Source organism: Phoca vitulina, unplaced genomic scaffold (assembly GCF_004348235.1).
Source record: "Phoca vitulina isolate PV1807 unplaced genomic scaffold, GSC_HSeal_1.0 scaffold80, whole genome shotgun sequence".
Taxonomy (NCBI): Eukaryota; Metazoa; Chordata; class Mammalia; order Carnivora; family Phocidae; genus Phoca; species Phoca vitulina.
This window is the reverse complement of record NW_022589783.1, coordinates 737433-751062: the sequence shown is the minus strand read 5'-3', so window position 1 is coordinate 751062 and position 13630 is coordinate 737433. Positions and strand designations below refer to the sequence as shown.

The window sequence follows — 13630 nt, the reverse complement described above, 5'->3', positions numbered from 1 at the left end:
GCTCACTGAATCTTTCTTCTGCCTGCTCAGATCTGCCTTTGAATCCCTACAGTAAAATTTTTGTTGCAGTTATTGTACTTTTCAGCTCCAGAATTTGTTTTCATGTTTTCTATCTCTTTAATGAAAGTTCCATTTTGTTTACACATCATTTTCCTGACTTTTTTCCTCATCTTCCTTTAATTCTTTAAACATCTTTAATTAAGACAGTTGCTTTAAATTCTTTATCTAATAGATCTATCATTGGGACTTTTTCAGGGACAGTTTCTGTTGAATTATCTTTTTTCCTTTGAATGGGCCATACTCTCCTGTTTCTTTGTATGTCTTGTGATTTTTGTTGTTGTTGTTATTGATATTGTTGTTGTTGCTGTTGTTGAACACTGGACATATGAATCTAATAATGTGGTAATTCTGGAAATCATGTCCTCCTTCCCATGATTTGCTGGGTTTTGTTATTTGTTGTTGTTGTTGTTGTTGTTATAGTTTTGGGGGTTTTTATTGCGGTAGACTGTCTCTGTGCCAAGGATCAGCCTGAGGTATAATATATTTTCCCCATATGTGTAGTTGTTTCTGAATGTTCTAGTCTTTAATACCTGTCTCCCAAAAGGTCAAAAGTGACAAATGAAGGGAGTAACGGTGGGGTACTGGCCCTTTAAATCCATGTAAGTCACTTGAGCCAGAGGGGGAGGGACTTAGAACAACAGAGGGAGGTGCAACAGCAATGGCCACCAACCTCTTTGTCTGTATAATTGTGATCAGAAGGAGCAATCAGTCATTAGAACACAGATCCCCAGTACTTGAAAGGGTCCTTTTTATGCACCCTGGTTTGCACAACCCATGTGCAAATGTTTCCAGAACATGCTCACACCTGCCTACCGGGGGACTGAAGGTGGGAGACAGGTAGCTGCTCCTGGGCTAAACTGAAATTTAGCTGAAACTGACCAAAATTAATCCTAATTTACTCTCCAAGCCTTCCCCTAGAAGTTCAAGGCTTCAATAGACTCCAGAGTTCCGAAGCAGTTACTCAGACAGATTCTTACCAGTGCAGCTGCTGTCCAGGTGGGAGACAGCTTCCTGGTGCTTCCTTCTCTGTCATCTTCCTAGAATCCTCCTGTCTGTTTTTTGGAAAACTTATCCTCTCAACTGAAACTTGGACTTCTCCAAGGATTCTCGGACTTGAGTTACTACTAAATAGCCCCAGACAATTTTTGCATGTAATTAGAGATTATGTGATTTAGTCTTTTGTGGACAGATATTAGTGATTCCCAGTCACTCTCATAATAACTATAATCTCCCTTTACTTGGCCTGAACTACCACTCCCTCTGCGTGACTATGAGGGCCAACAGAGAATAACAACGGGCCTGAACTTCCCAGGTACTGGTGTCTCTGCGATGACATTTTGCAAATAGGGCTGTTGGAAAATTAGTTGGAATTTTCACATCTTGTAATTGCAGATATAATTATGGTACCGGGTCCTTCCTGAGATAATAATTAATTATCCTTCACAAGAGAACTAAAATAGGGTCCTCAGGTGCCTGCCAGCCATTAGCCCATCTCCTATGACACCCCTTACTACCTCATGGCCAAATTCAGGTTGGCTGAAAAACTGTGCAAAACAAAAGATAAAATTCCATTCTAAGGCTTCATGCACAGTGGACTGATGATCTAGCCTCCACCTGACAGGTCAGCCAGCTGCGCGGTGGCTGTGTCTCAGACTGTGCGTGGGGTACAGCACACCAGACTTCCCATCCTTCCTCCTCTAAGTTTCAAGTTATTGAGCAAGAGTATGATTCAGAGTGCAGGTTGTTTATCCACCTCCAAATTCCCTTCCCATCTGACTATCTCTACAGTTATTGCAAAGAGGCAGAAAACCAGATGCTCCTCTTGCAACCCAATTACCTTGTTGTGTTCTCCATCCCATCAGGCTTCCCAGGAGGTTATCATGACGGATGCCTTTTTCATGTCAATCCGCCTCAACCCTCCAAGTGTATTCAGCATGTGCAGCACTAGGGCCAAGGTGCCATCTGAAGCAGAAAGATAATTACAGGTGGGAAGAGGGAACTTACCCCTTCCACCCCACATCTCTGCCAATCAAGCAGACGTGCACACATGTGGACTCTCTGTTATCCAGAGGACTACATGCATCATGCATGGAGCCGCTGGAGAGATAAAAAACAGGACATGTCCACATTCCATCTGCAAAACTGTGTGCAAGGGGAAATGTTCCTTTCCATCCAATTACAGTATGCCTAGTATCTTCTCTTGTCGGCTGCAGATTCTAGGTTAATTTCAGGGCTCGCAGTAATTGAAGAGAAGAGAGAACTGGCCGTCCTGCACCAAACAAGAAACAGGCAAACTTGAGGGTTTTCTGAAGATCCAGCATGTAAGTGGATTATCCATGGTTCTTTCCCCTCTAGGTCCCAGAATGGGGGCTTCAGTTCTTCACCAGCCAGACGTGAGGGGTGTGTTAAGACACGGGGGCTGCTGCCTCTTCCTGGGGCCATGCACGGCTCTGACTTGAAAGAAAAGTCAGATTTCCCCACGCCTATCTTTCCAAGGCCCACACGGCCTCATACTCAGTGTCGAGGGATGCCGGGGAGACTCCAGGGCTGGCCCAGCAGCCTCATCTGCAACTTCTCTTTCCTTCCAAAATGCATGACTCCGTGTGTATCTACTTTAAAATACTCTCCGAGATTAGCTCCCATCACAACAAGATGGATATGGAAACCTTGTCAGGACATTATTTCTGCTCCCCAGAAAACTCCACTGGTTTTGCCTATTCCTGTCACTTAAGAGTGACTGCACAGACTTTCAAAAAAATAACAAATAAAAGAGATGCTTTTGGACCAAGACTAAATGAGCATTTTTTTTTCCACTCAAATGGAAAGCTGAGTTTTTCTGGGTATGGGGCCAGAAGGCAAAGAGCTAGTGAGTGAGAAAAGGTGTGAGTCTGGGGTCCAGACCCAAAAGTAGCTGGGGGAGAAGCAAGAAGGTAAAGTGACATCCCAAAATAGACCAGGAGCTAAATCTCAGTTCGAGATAGAGCCTGTGTTAGTTTTCTGGGTGCCGTAACAAAGTCCCATGCACTAGGGCTTAGAACAATAGAAAGTTATTTCTCCCAGTCCTGGAGGCTAGAAGTCCCAACCAAGGTGTCAGCAGGGCTGCTCTCTGGTGAGGCCTCTCTCCTTGGTGTATAGTTAGCTGTCTCTACCTGTATCCTTGTATCATTATCCCTCTGTCTCTGTCTCTGTGTCCAAATTTCACCTTTCCAGAGGGACATCAGTCATGTTTGGATTAGGGTCCACCTACTGACCTCATCTTAACGGACTACATTTGCACCGACCCTATTCCCAGATAAGGCCACCTTCTGAGGTACTGGGGGTGAGGATTTCAATATGTAAAATTTGGGGGGAGACACAATTGAGCCCATTAAAGCACATGACCCAGAAAAGGTCAAGAGCAGTCAAAGTTGTTTACTAGACATATTTTTTCCTTAACACCACTCCTGATTTCATGCATCTCCATCAAATATGTGGTGCCCTCAAGATTTCCTACTACTCTGTCCCCCACAAGTTTGCCATGTCCCAGAATGTTCTACGTGAGCCCCTCCGAAGGCAGCCAGGATGGGCATTCTGCCCCTTTCTGAACAGCACCTCTCCCATTAAAGCATCGTGACGCCTTCATGTTGTACATGTGGGAGGCAAAGCAGGGCAAAACACACATCCAGGCACATAACGGGGACAGACCTGCCCTAGCAAAGCTTCAAACATCAGAACCATGGTGGACAGGGCCTCCCAAGCAAACCAAATGAAACAGCCTTTTATATGCTAAAGAAACAAATTACGCAAAAATGCCTATGAGGGAATTTCCTTTTTTGTACAAATTTTAAAAATAGTAATTCCAGGGCATGACCAAGAACAGTACTTCTCCTTCCTGGTTGTACATGAGAATGGATAGCAACATGCAGACTAATTCAGTTCTCCTGGGCAGCAGTTTTGAGAACCTGTGGCCATAGTAAGCACCTATTAAACTCAAACTCCTGAGAGTGAGAGAATTTACTCACCACGGAGAGATTCACTACTTAGATGGGCAAACTAGGGTGACAGCTGTAGGCGATGTGAATGGGCCAGGAATCACACCCGAGAGTGCCACAGAACTGAGATGTCTTTTGGATTCCTCAGAGTTCTGCAATTCTGATTCTAGGACAATACACTTTGAAAAAAATCAACAATAATTGAAAGTGAGCAAATGGCTATTTGCCTTGCCTCTTAGGTTAACATAAAAATTCAACTAATCAATGTAATAAATTTGAAACGCAGGTCAAAAGTCACAAGTTCACTGTGACTTCACATTTGTGAATACTGATACATCCACCCAAGAAGAGAAATACTGACAAGACACACACAAAAACAGGAATAAAATACGGGGGTGGAGAGTCCACAGTGACCTACATCTTGTTGATTATGTGAATCCTCTAAATCTTCCATAATGACAGGTACCACTGTGACAATAAGAAAAATTAATTTTATAAAAACCACTTAATTTATTTTTTTTAAGATTTTATTTATTTGAGAGAGAGAATGAGATAGAGAGAGCATGAGAGGGGGGAGGGTCAGAGGGAGAAGCAGACTCCCTGCCGAGCAGGGAGCCCGATGTGGGACTAGATCCACGGACTCCAGGATCATGACCTGAGCCGAAGGCAGTCGCTTAACCAACTGAGCCACCCAGGCGCCCAAAACCACTTAATTTAGAGTGTACTTCCCCCCCAAAGATTTTAAATGTCGATTTTACTCACTATAAATGTGATGTCCTGATGCTAGGGCAGGAAGAGTAGTAGATATTGAACAACACAATGAAAGAAAAAACAGGAGTTTCTACAAGGCTGTTCAAGATGAATCACCAAAGGAGCATTCAAGATGCGGACGGTGCTGTGAGCCAGAGGTGCAAACACAAGTCACCACTGGGAGGTATTTTAGCCCATTAGTGTGATGACAGCCCAACAGCAGGCCCAAGGACAGAACACAATCCATAACCTTCTGTTTCACAAGGAAGAGGGCGCCCCTCCTGCATCTGCAGGGATGGGGCCCACCTTGGCCGGTTGTCTCTGGAACAGGAGACGGGCCTGAGGTTTTGGATGGAGACATCTCCAAGCCCACCACAAGGACAGGACCTCCCAGGGGACCCCAGCTCAAGGCTCTTGGTTAGGCGGCATTCCCTAAATCGAGTTTCTGCTGTGGGTCACTGGACAGCCCTCTCCTGCCCTGACACATCTAAGGAGGCCTGTCTTAAGCAGGCCGTCAGCACCTCGGCTCCCACCACCAGGAAGCTGTGCCTTTCTCTGCCCCAAAGAGGGCACTGGGAACCCTCTCACCCGGGGGCACATGCACCCCACATTCCCCTCCCAGCAATGCAGATGCTGGGAGCCAACGCTAGACGTGGCCACAAAGCTTGCACTGCCGAAAATAAGCCCTCAAAATCCTTCATTTTGGCTATAAACCAGGATTTGACCCAGAAGGACTGAAGTCTTCTTATTTAAAATGCCTGAAACAAGCTTGCCTCTCCAGAACAGGCCTCTGGGAAACACCTTCTCACCATATGCCTGCCTACCTGAGACACAAAACGAGCTGCGGGCATACCTCCTAATTGGCAGGTAGCAAACAACAAATTTCAAGTTTTTTCTAATGAATGTTATCTTATGTACACAATTCTCCCTGCTGCAAAATATGATTTATCTAGTTCTATGGTATCCACTATTTTCTGAATGTACTCAGAATGTATTTTTCTGACCTCAACCAAATTTGTGTTCTTTTCAGTCTTAAAAAAAAAAAAAAAGTCAAACTCATCTGACTGTGGAGTCTCTGCTCAGGAAACCCAGAACCTTCCCAATTGCGAGGCAGAAACGCTGTGTGCCGCGGCCATAAATGATGAGACTCACCCCATAAAACTGGGATCCAAGAGGTGCATCTATCACATGGAGGAAGAGCCTGTGTACACCTGAAACATACCTGAGGGACCATCACCTTCTGCAGTGACCCCCGTGGCAGCTCCCGGACACCACGTGCTGTGTGAGTGCAGGCTCCCTCTCCCAGGGCCTGCGCTGTCCACACACCTTTAAAAGGTCACTGCTGGGGCGCCTGGGTGGCTCAGTCATTGAGCGTCTGCCTTCGGCTCAGGTCATGATCCCAGGTCCTGGGATCGAGCCCCGCATCGGGCTCCCTGCTCAGCGGGAAGCCTGCTTCTCCCTCTCCCACTCCCCCTGCTTGTGTTACCTCTCTCGCTGTGCCTCTCTCTGTCAAATAAATAAAAATCTTAATAAATAAATAAATAAATAAAAGGTCACTGCTGAACAAACAGCTGCCGACTTCCTAACCTCAGTTTCCATGCATAGCTTCTGTACTCGAACCACATTTCTGATTTTTTGTTTGCCTTTTAGGTTTGTTTCTTTCACCTGGTATCAAACAGTGGACAGCAAAGTTTCAGAAACACACAGACAAGTGACTTTAAGCAAATCAGTTGGCTTTCCTCAACCATGCAACGGAGAAAATGCTACAAGCACAGAACGGACAACACAGGTCCTGGCCCACAGCTAATACTCAGCTGCTGGCTCTGGAAAGAAAACAAGTGCACATCCTCAGGCCGCAGAGCAAGCTCAACCCTCTGGGTCCTGGGCCCATTGTAAGACCAAAGACCCCTGACAGTGCCACCAAGACCCTGACCTGGAAGCCTGTGCTCATGGTTCAAAAAAACCCTCGATCCTGAAATGTCATGTTGCTAAGTAGAATGGAGAATGAATTCGCAACGCATTTATTTGGAAACAAACCTTCAAGAGCGTGAAAGCAAGAAGATGTCTCCCACAACATTTAACAACTAGCGTCCTTGACAGGCATGTGTGCATGCTCCCTAAAGCTCCTCCTCGTTTTAGAAGTGGAATAGGAAAGAAACATGCGTAGACAGAATGACAAAGGCACCAACGTGGTGAGATTTTATTCGTTAAGTTACACTGACATCTGGTGGTCTTTTGTATCAGAAAGGAAATACTCTTGGTTCTGTAATCAAAACACATCTTTACAGTTTCTTTGGGATTGAAAGCAAACACCACCAGAGGCAGCATAAAATATTAATAAAATAATGAAAAATTAATAAGAATATATTTAAGCATATTTTTAATTTTAATAAACCAAAAGAATAAAGCACGATTTTCTTCTTCCTAGGCCACACCTTGTTAAAGTAGCTTAGATTAGAGGAGCTCCCTCTATAGTGGGATGTTTCAAATAGAATTTTAAAAAGAAGACATCAGTCCCTGAGGGCATGAGCCCACGGGCCTCTCTCCTGTGAAAGCTGTTCATTAGCATCTTACAGGAAGCTCTTCTATTCTTTTGGAGTGAAATTGGGAGAAAGTAGATATTCATTACTTATTTCTGCAAAACGATATTTATTACTAAGTATGTCAAAATTAAATTAATAAAATCGGTAATTCAATGGGCTCAGAAAAAGTCCAAATGATAAGAAAAGGTAACTGCATAATAGAAATGTTTCCCCTGTATTTGCAGAACTACACTTGAACATATGACCACCTCTTTGCATTTTGAGGATGGTGATACTATAAAAGATGGGGGAAGAAGGGGGTCAGATCAGAATTTCAGATTTTGATCAAAGGTCAAATATGTTTAGTTTAAGATTTTATTTTTAAGTAATCTCTACACCCAACATGGGGCTCGAACTCACAACCCCGAGATCAAGAGCCTCACACTCCACCCACTGAGCTAGCCAGGTGCCCCAAAAGTCAAATACGTTTATATAAAATACTGCTAACATAAACACTGGGCCTCCCCAGTCATATTTACATTTGTTTGTATCCTCCTATAGATAGCAAAGACAGTTCGAAACTCTGCTATAACAATGTTACTTTAGAAGATACAGAGTTAATCCCCCCACTTGCCACCCATTCTAGCAATCACCTTACCCTTTAATTTAAAAAAAAAAAAAAAAAAAGCACTGGAAGGTAATCATCCTATCTCTCTCACCATGCACAACCTTAATTATCACAGCACTCAGGAGTTACACGTTCTTATTCACAATTCCCATTGTACAATGAACAAGCGGCATCTCCGTAAGTGGATGAACATCTAGGTTTACTCTCCAGCCCCAGAGGAACACATCAGTCCTCCAGACCTCCGGCAGCTGTGGCATCTGGCCCACCCCAGCCTCATCTCAGGGTCCACTGGAGGTCACTGGAGGGTGCTCAGGGCCAGCACCCCCCCCGTACAGTGTGCAGAGCTTGCTTCCCCGGAGAAGCACCAGCCCACAAGCTGCCACGTGCTGCCCGAGGCCCGTCCCTCTGTCCGTGGTCAGGACTGGGCTGTCGGGCCTGGTCCCTCAGCAGCTCAGGGTGGACGGGAACGTCTGGGTCAAAGACCCAATGTTGGGCAAAGACCAACAGGGCACCTGACACCTGACAGGCACTTGAGAAGGAGTAAAACTGCAAATGACAAAACCAAAGGCTCTGATCCTGCCTTCACTGCCTCCTAATGCGACTGATAATCATTTTCTTTAGTGGTGGCATGAGGACTCCTCTTGGGTTGTGCCAACTCCCAAGACAACAGAAATGGCAGGAAATGAAGAAAAGCCTGTGTGCAAGCAACCAGCTTCTCTCTCCAAGCCCCTGCCACCCCAGACGCATTCTGCAAACAATGATCCCTTTAAGTAAACAGAGCCTGTGGTGGCCCGGATCACACCTCCATGGCCAGCTGAAGAGGTGAGGGCTCACCCAGGCACCTTGCATGGTCAAAGGGGGATTCTTGAACATGCGGGATCTTTAGGACTGGCCGGACATTTGCAGCTGGAAGCCACCCACTCTGCCTGCGATTAGGGTTTCCTGGACCTGGTGATGCAAGGTGAGGTGTGTGCAGAAACACGCACAGTTCACATGGCCCACCTCCTCCTGACGCAGGACTGCTGACCCAGGCTGGGGGCTGATGCACCTACAACTCCAACTTGAGCTCTGTCTCCAGCCAGGCCTAGGACCTTTGGACTTCCGTGGCTTCTGGAGAAATGACCAGGGCCACACCAGCAAGGCAGAAAAACTGGCCAACTCAACACAAGTCACACACGCCTGAGAAGAGGGTGTATTCCATGGCACCCCACAGAGGAGTGGCTGACCAGAGCCTGCAGACCATTCCTGCAGACAGAGAAGGTTCATGCAACTGCCCATTGGTTTGATGTGTTTAACACGATCCCTGTGTCCTTCAGCCAGGAGCACTGCTTGGCTGGAAGTCGTCAGTAGTAAAACCCGTCAAAGGGCCTAGAAGGAAACACACCGGGCGTGTGAGAAACCCATCAGGGCCTGCTCTCCACATGCAGGGCTCGGTTTCTCAGCTGGATTCAGCCACGACTCAGCTGCTGGATCGTGGGCAGCCACTCTCTCTTTCAGAGAAGTGGGAGGCCACACAAAGTCTGGGCTGGATGGGGATGGGCAGCGCTTCCCTTTGGCAGCTCTAACTCAAGTTGCTGCCAGTGTGTTAGGCTGGAGAGCAAGCCCTCATCCTTAGGACCAAGGCCTCATCCAGATGCGGTGTGTGGACAGCCACAGACAATTGTGCACAAAAAAGGAAATGGCAGTTCACACGAAAACAACAACAACAAACCAGAGTCAGGCAGGTTCTTCTGCAGCTGGCCCTGCTGCCATTCTCCACACTTATGAAAATATCCGGAGAGAAGAGAGGTTCAAGCTGTTGAGACCGGGCTGCGCACAAGAATTTAGGAAGCATCACAAGTGAATCCTCTGAATGAGCCGAACAGAAGGTCAAGAACGTCCCTGGAGGTCTCGAAACATCTGGCTGGCTTTTTTCCTCACCTGCGCAAGGGCAGGGGTTTGGCTAGCTGATGGCTCAGGGTTCCTCCAAACCCAGTGCTTGGGAAGAAGAGGGGCCCTTGCAGATGCGCAGACATTCAGAATATTTCTTGCAGGATCTGAGAAGTATTTTAAGAACTGAAGTAAAGAGCTGAGAAAAATGTGTTGACATCACCTGTCAAAAAATCCAGTTTTAAGAAGAAAGAACGCTGTTGCCTTTTTGAGTAGATGCCATGCACTTTTTTTCCAAAGTTTCCTGAAAACCACAGAAGATGGGGAGCATGCCTATGTGGTGTCCACCCACTCCAGATGCTCAGCTGAACACTTTTCTGACTCAGTCTAGGGTCCAAATTTCACCTTTGCCTTCTTCCAGTGGCCGCAAGCATAATGTGAGTGCATGTGCTGATGACTGCCAAGGTCTTTGAACACCTTCCCTCTCTGGCACCATTTAAGAAAAACACAGCCCACTTCCGAGTCACCTCTGCCCATGCCCTTTCACCTTCAGGTGTGTGCTTGCACTCCCACCCAAGACCCCCATCCCCTTCCAAACTTCTCTCCCCACCATCAAAGCATCAACCTAACACAATAATGAGAATGTGTATGTTGTCCCCTGGGGTGGGAGGTGCAGAAGAAGGAAACAAGCAGAGGTCAGGACACCAGATTCCATCACTGTCCTGCCCGGTAATTCTATACTAACAAGATTCTCTACTTCCGCAGAGTGAAAGTGATGGAGTAGATACTGACTTGCAGCACCAGCTACGGTTTCCTCTGGCTAAAGCTCCAGGACTCTGGGAAGCACTATGGACAACAAATGGCAGGGGCTCCCAGTGTGTCCCAAACAGGCTAAAGGCTTTGAGCAAGACCAACCTCTCCAAGTACCTGTTTCCTCAAACCCGAAGTGAGAACAATGTCTGTGGCTCTGTCGTCCTTTGGGGATAGGGTCCTGTAATGGGTTGAATAGTGTCCCCATAAAATTTATGTCCAATCAGAACCTCAGAATGTGACCTTACTTGGAAATAGGGTGTTTACAGATGTTATTAGTTAAGCATCTTGAGACGAAATCATCCTGGATTTAGGGCGGGCCCAAAATGCAATGACTAGTGTCCTTCTAAGAAGAGGCACATGGAGCACAGAAGAGAAGGCATGTGACCATCCTGGATCATTAGGTCCCCATGTGATGGTGTGGGACAAATGTCCCACGAGACACGGACTGTGCGTGAGAAGCCACTTCCATGGTGTTACACCTCAGTGATTTGACAGCCTGGGCTGTCTTAACACAAACAGGACCATCTTCTCTTTGGGCAATCTCCTCCTCACTGTTGTGGGCTCTCCCAAGACCCCATTTTTCTCCTTTATTTCCCCAGCATCCAGCATAATCTTTTTATAGAGCAAACACTCAGTAATTTGTGCATTTGGTGGTAAGCCAGCAAACAAACTCAATATGTACACTGTAATAAAAACTCGACTTTATTCTTTTGTCCCACATTTCTTTGAGCTTTTTCAGCTGGCGGGGGGGGGGGGGGGGTTTCTTCCTATACCTGCATGAGGATATATGAAGGCCCAAGATTTTTACCCTGAAATCAGAACCATACTTCTCCTGGCTATGGGTCTCTCATGGCTCCTTCTTCCACCTGAGCTCTTCCCATGTCCTTCTAGGCACCCTGTGTCAACACTCTTCCAAACAGCACATATGGAATAAGAAGCCAGACCTGCCCTGATCAGCTTTGAGGGTCAGGTCCACCCTCGAGCAGCCTGCCAGGCTTGTCCTGTCCTCTTGGGGTCAGGGGTCAGTCCTCACCACAGTGAGGTACCAGTCCTCAACATCTGCAAGAAACCACTTCGAACTGGCTGAGTCATCCCTCAAAGCCTCTTACCAGGCTTGGGTTTGAAGGTCATACCTCCTGTCTTATCCAAAGTTGGGATGGAGGCAGCTCAGCAATAGCGGTCTCTGAGGAACGTGCTCCCCAGACCCCTCGCCGTACATTCTCAGCCTCATGTATATCTGGGATCAGGCTGAGGTGCCCGGAACCATGAGGCCAATGGCAGGGCAGCTTCCTGCTAGATCTGCACCCACGAGATCTCTGTCTCTGAAGCTCGCCTGAGCTATGAGTAAGGACCAACAGCAATGACGGTTTGCAGCCACTGGGTCCACAAATGCAGCGATGAATGGGACGGCTCATCCTTCTCACCTCAGGGGCCTACGCCATGTCTGCCTTAGCGGCTGCTAGGAACCTCACATTTGTAATCAACTCTAAATAGCATCTGAAAACAACTATTTTCAGGCCAAGAGACCAGCACTCACTAGTGTATCGTCTGTTAATAAAATGTCCTATCCAGTACCAGGAAGCTCATTATTTTAAAAAATACAGAATCTGTTTCTTGTACAAGGCTGGCAGATGTTGGGTGTTCTCCTTTCAAGGACCACAGCATCAGAAGAGCACAGATAAGACATGGCGGTCAGCTCCACACCTTACAGATGGGGTTCTGCATGGTCTGCCCGCCGCAGACAGATCTCCTCCCGACTGCTGAGAGCACGTGGGCTGAGGAAAGCTCCCACGTGTCTCCAGGTGCTTGGCAGCTTCCACTCAGTGCACTCACCGTTCCCACCGGGGCAGCAGGGCTGCCTGGAGACCCACCAGCATCACCCCCAGTTCTATTCCAGGCGAAGGTCCAACTGTGCTTGAGGAAAGGCCCTTCTGATTCCTAAGAGTTGATCCCCCCAGCCCCATAACAATGGCTGCTATTAGAGAAGGTCAACACTGATTTACTATCCTTATAGTCAAGCACTCCATACTACCCACTGGGAAACTCAGCCAACAGTCAATCCACCACAGTCAATGGGCTTATGTTGCCCACCTTAGGAGCCCAAGGCAAGAAGTTACCCCAGAGGTCAGGAGTCCTCTGGAGTCAGGGCTCCCTTGGAAGTTGGGCTCTCCTCTAGAGGTCAGCACCACCCCCTACTGAGGTCAGGGCCACCCCAAAGTCCCAGCCCCATCCACCGAGGACAGGCTCCCCCCCCTGTGGCCCTGGAGGTCAGGGCAGAGCCCCCGGGGGCAGCACAGCCAGGTAAGAAGGAGCTCTGTGGTGGGTCGGGATAGAGAGTCTGGTAACCCCAGGCAAGCCAGTCTGCGACCCAGCAAGACCACACCCCCATCTCACAGGGTGCTAAGCATGTGACGGGGGCTCACGTGTGTTCAGACCGGGGGGAGGCACAGTCAGCAACCCCACCCAGGCCTTCCCCTCAAGGGCTATTCCTTCTCCACTGTCCACAGAGCATACATCTGTTTTCTTATTCCAATCTAATAGATCAAGAGCTGGTTCAAGACTTACTGGATGATCTACAGCAGGAAAGACAAATTTTGAACTAAAGTTTAGTTCAAGATCAAAACAATCCTTTGTGTCTTGTTTGTAGTAAGTTGTCGGGGGGGTAGGAGACAAAGGAAGAGAATCCAACTGCTAGTGTGCCTATAAATGTCCTACGCAGCTCACTTAGCATCTGAACAAGATACACACAAACACAAAATAAAACACCTTCAAGCAAACATGATGTAAATGGGCCTGAAGTGCATTGGTTTGCTGCCTCCTCTTCCCGCCCACCGATCTGGACCTGAAGCTAACATAGGGGTGACAACCCGCCCCTTGGCGTTTTCCAGCCTGCACTCCCAGACCACAGCCACGGCAAGAGCCAGGGCTGGAGCGCTCCCTGGTCGCCGCAGCAGCGAGCTGATGGGTTCTTTCCTGGAGAAAGCACCGTAGGAGGAGCTCTGTGGGTCAGAGAGGAG

At 47.5% G+C, this 13630-nt stretch overlaps 1 protein-coding gene across 5 annotated transcripts in view; it reads right to left on the bottom strand.

Moving 5' to 3' along the window:
• The window catches only part of PTPRN2 (protein tyrosine phosphatase receptor type N2), an 814855-nt gene that overhangs the window by 634757 nt on the left and 166468 nt on the right, over positions 1-13630 (bottom strand). The window contains exon 1 of one of the 5 annotated variants that reach the window (XM_032394359.1): positions 1898-4524. The exons of the other annotated variants lie outside the window; for them this stretch is intronic. Coding sequence (XP_032250250.1) covers positions 1898-1919 — 22 coding nt within the window. The 5' untranslated portion in view covers positions 1920-4524. Of the gene's footprint in view, positions 1-1897; positions 4525-13630 lie in introns of those variants that run through there. 5 annotated transcript variants of the gene reach the window in all.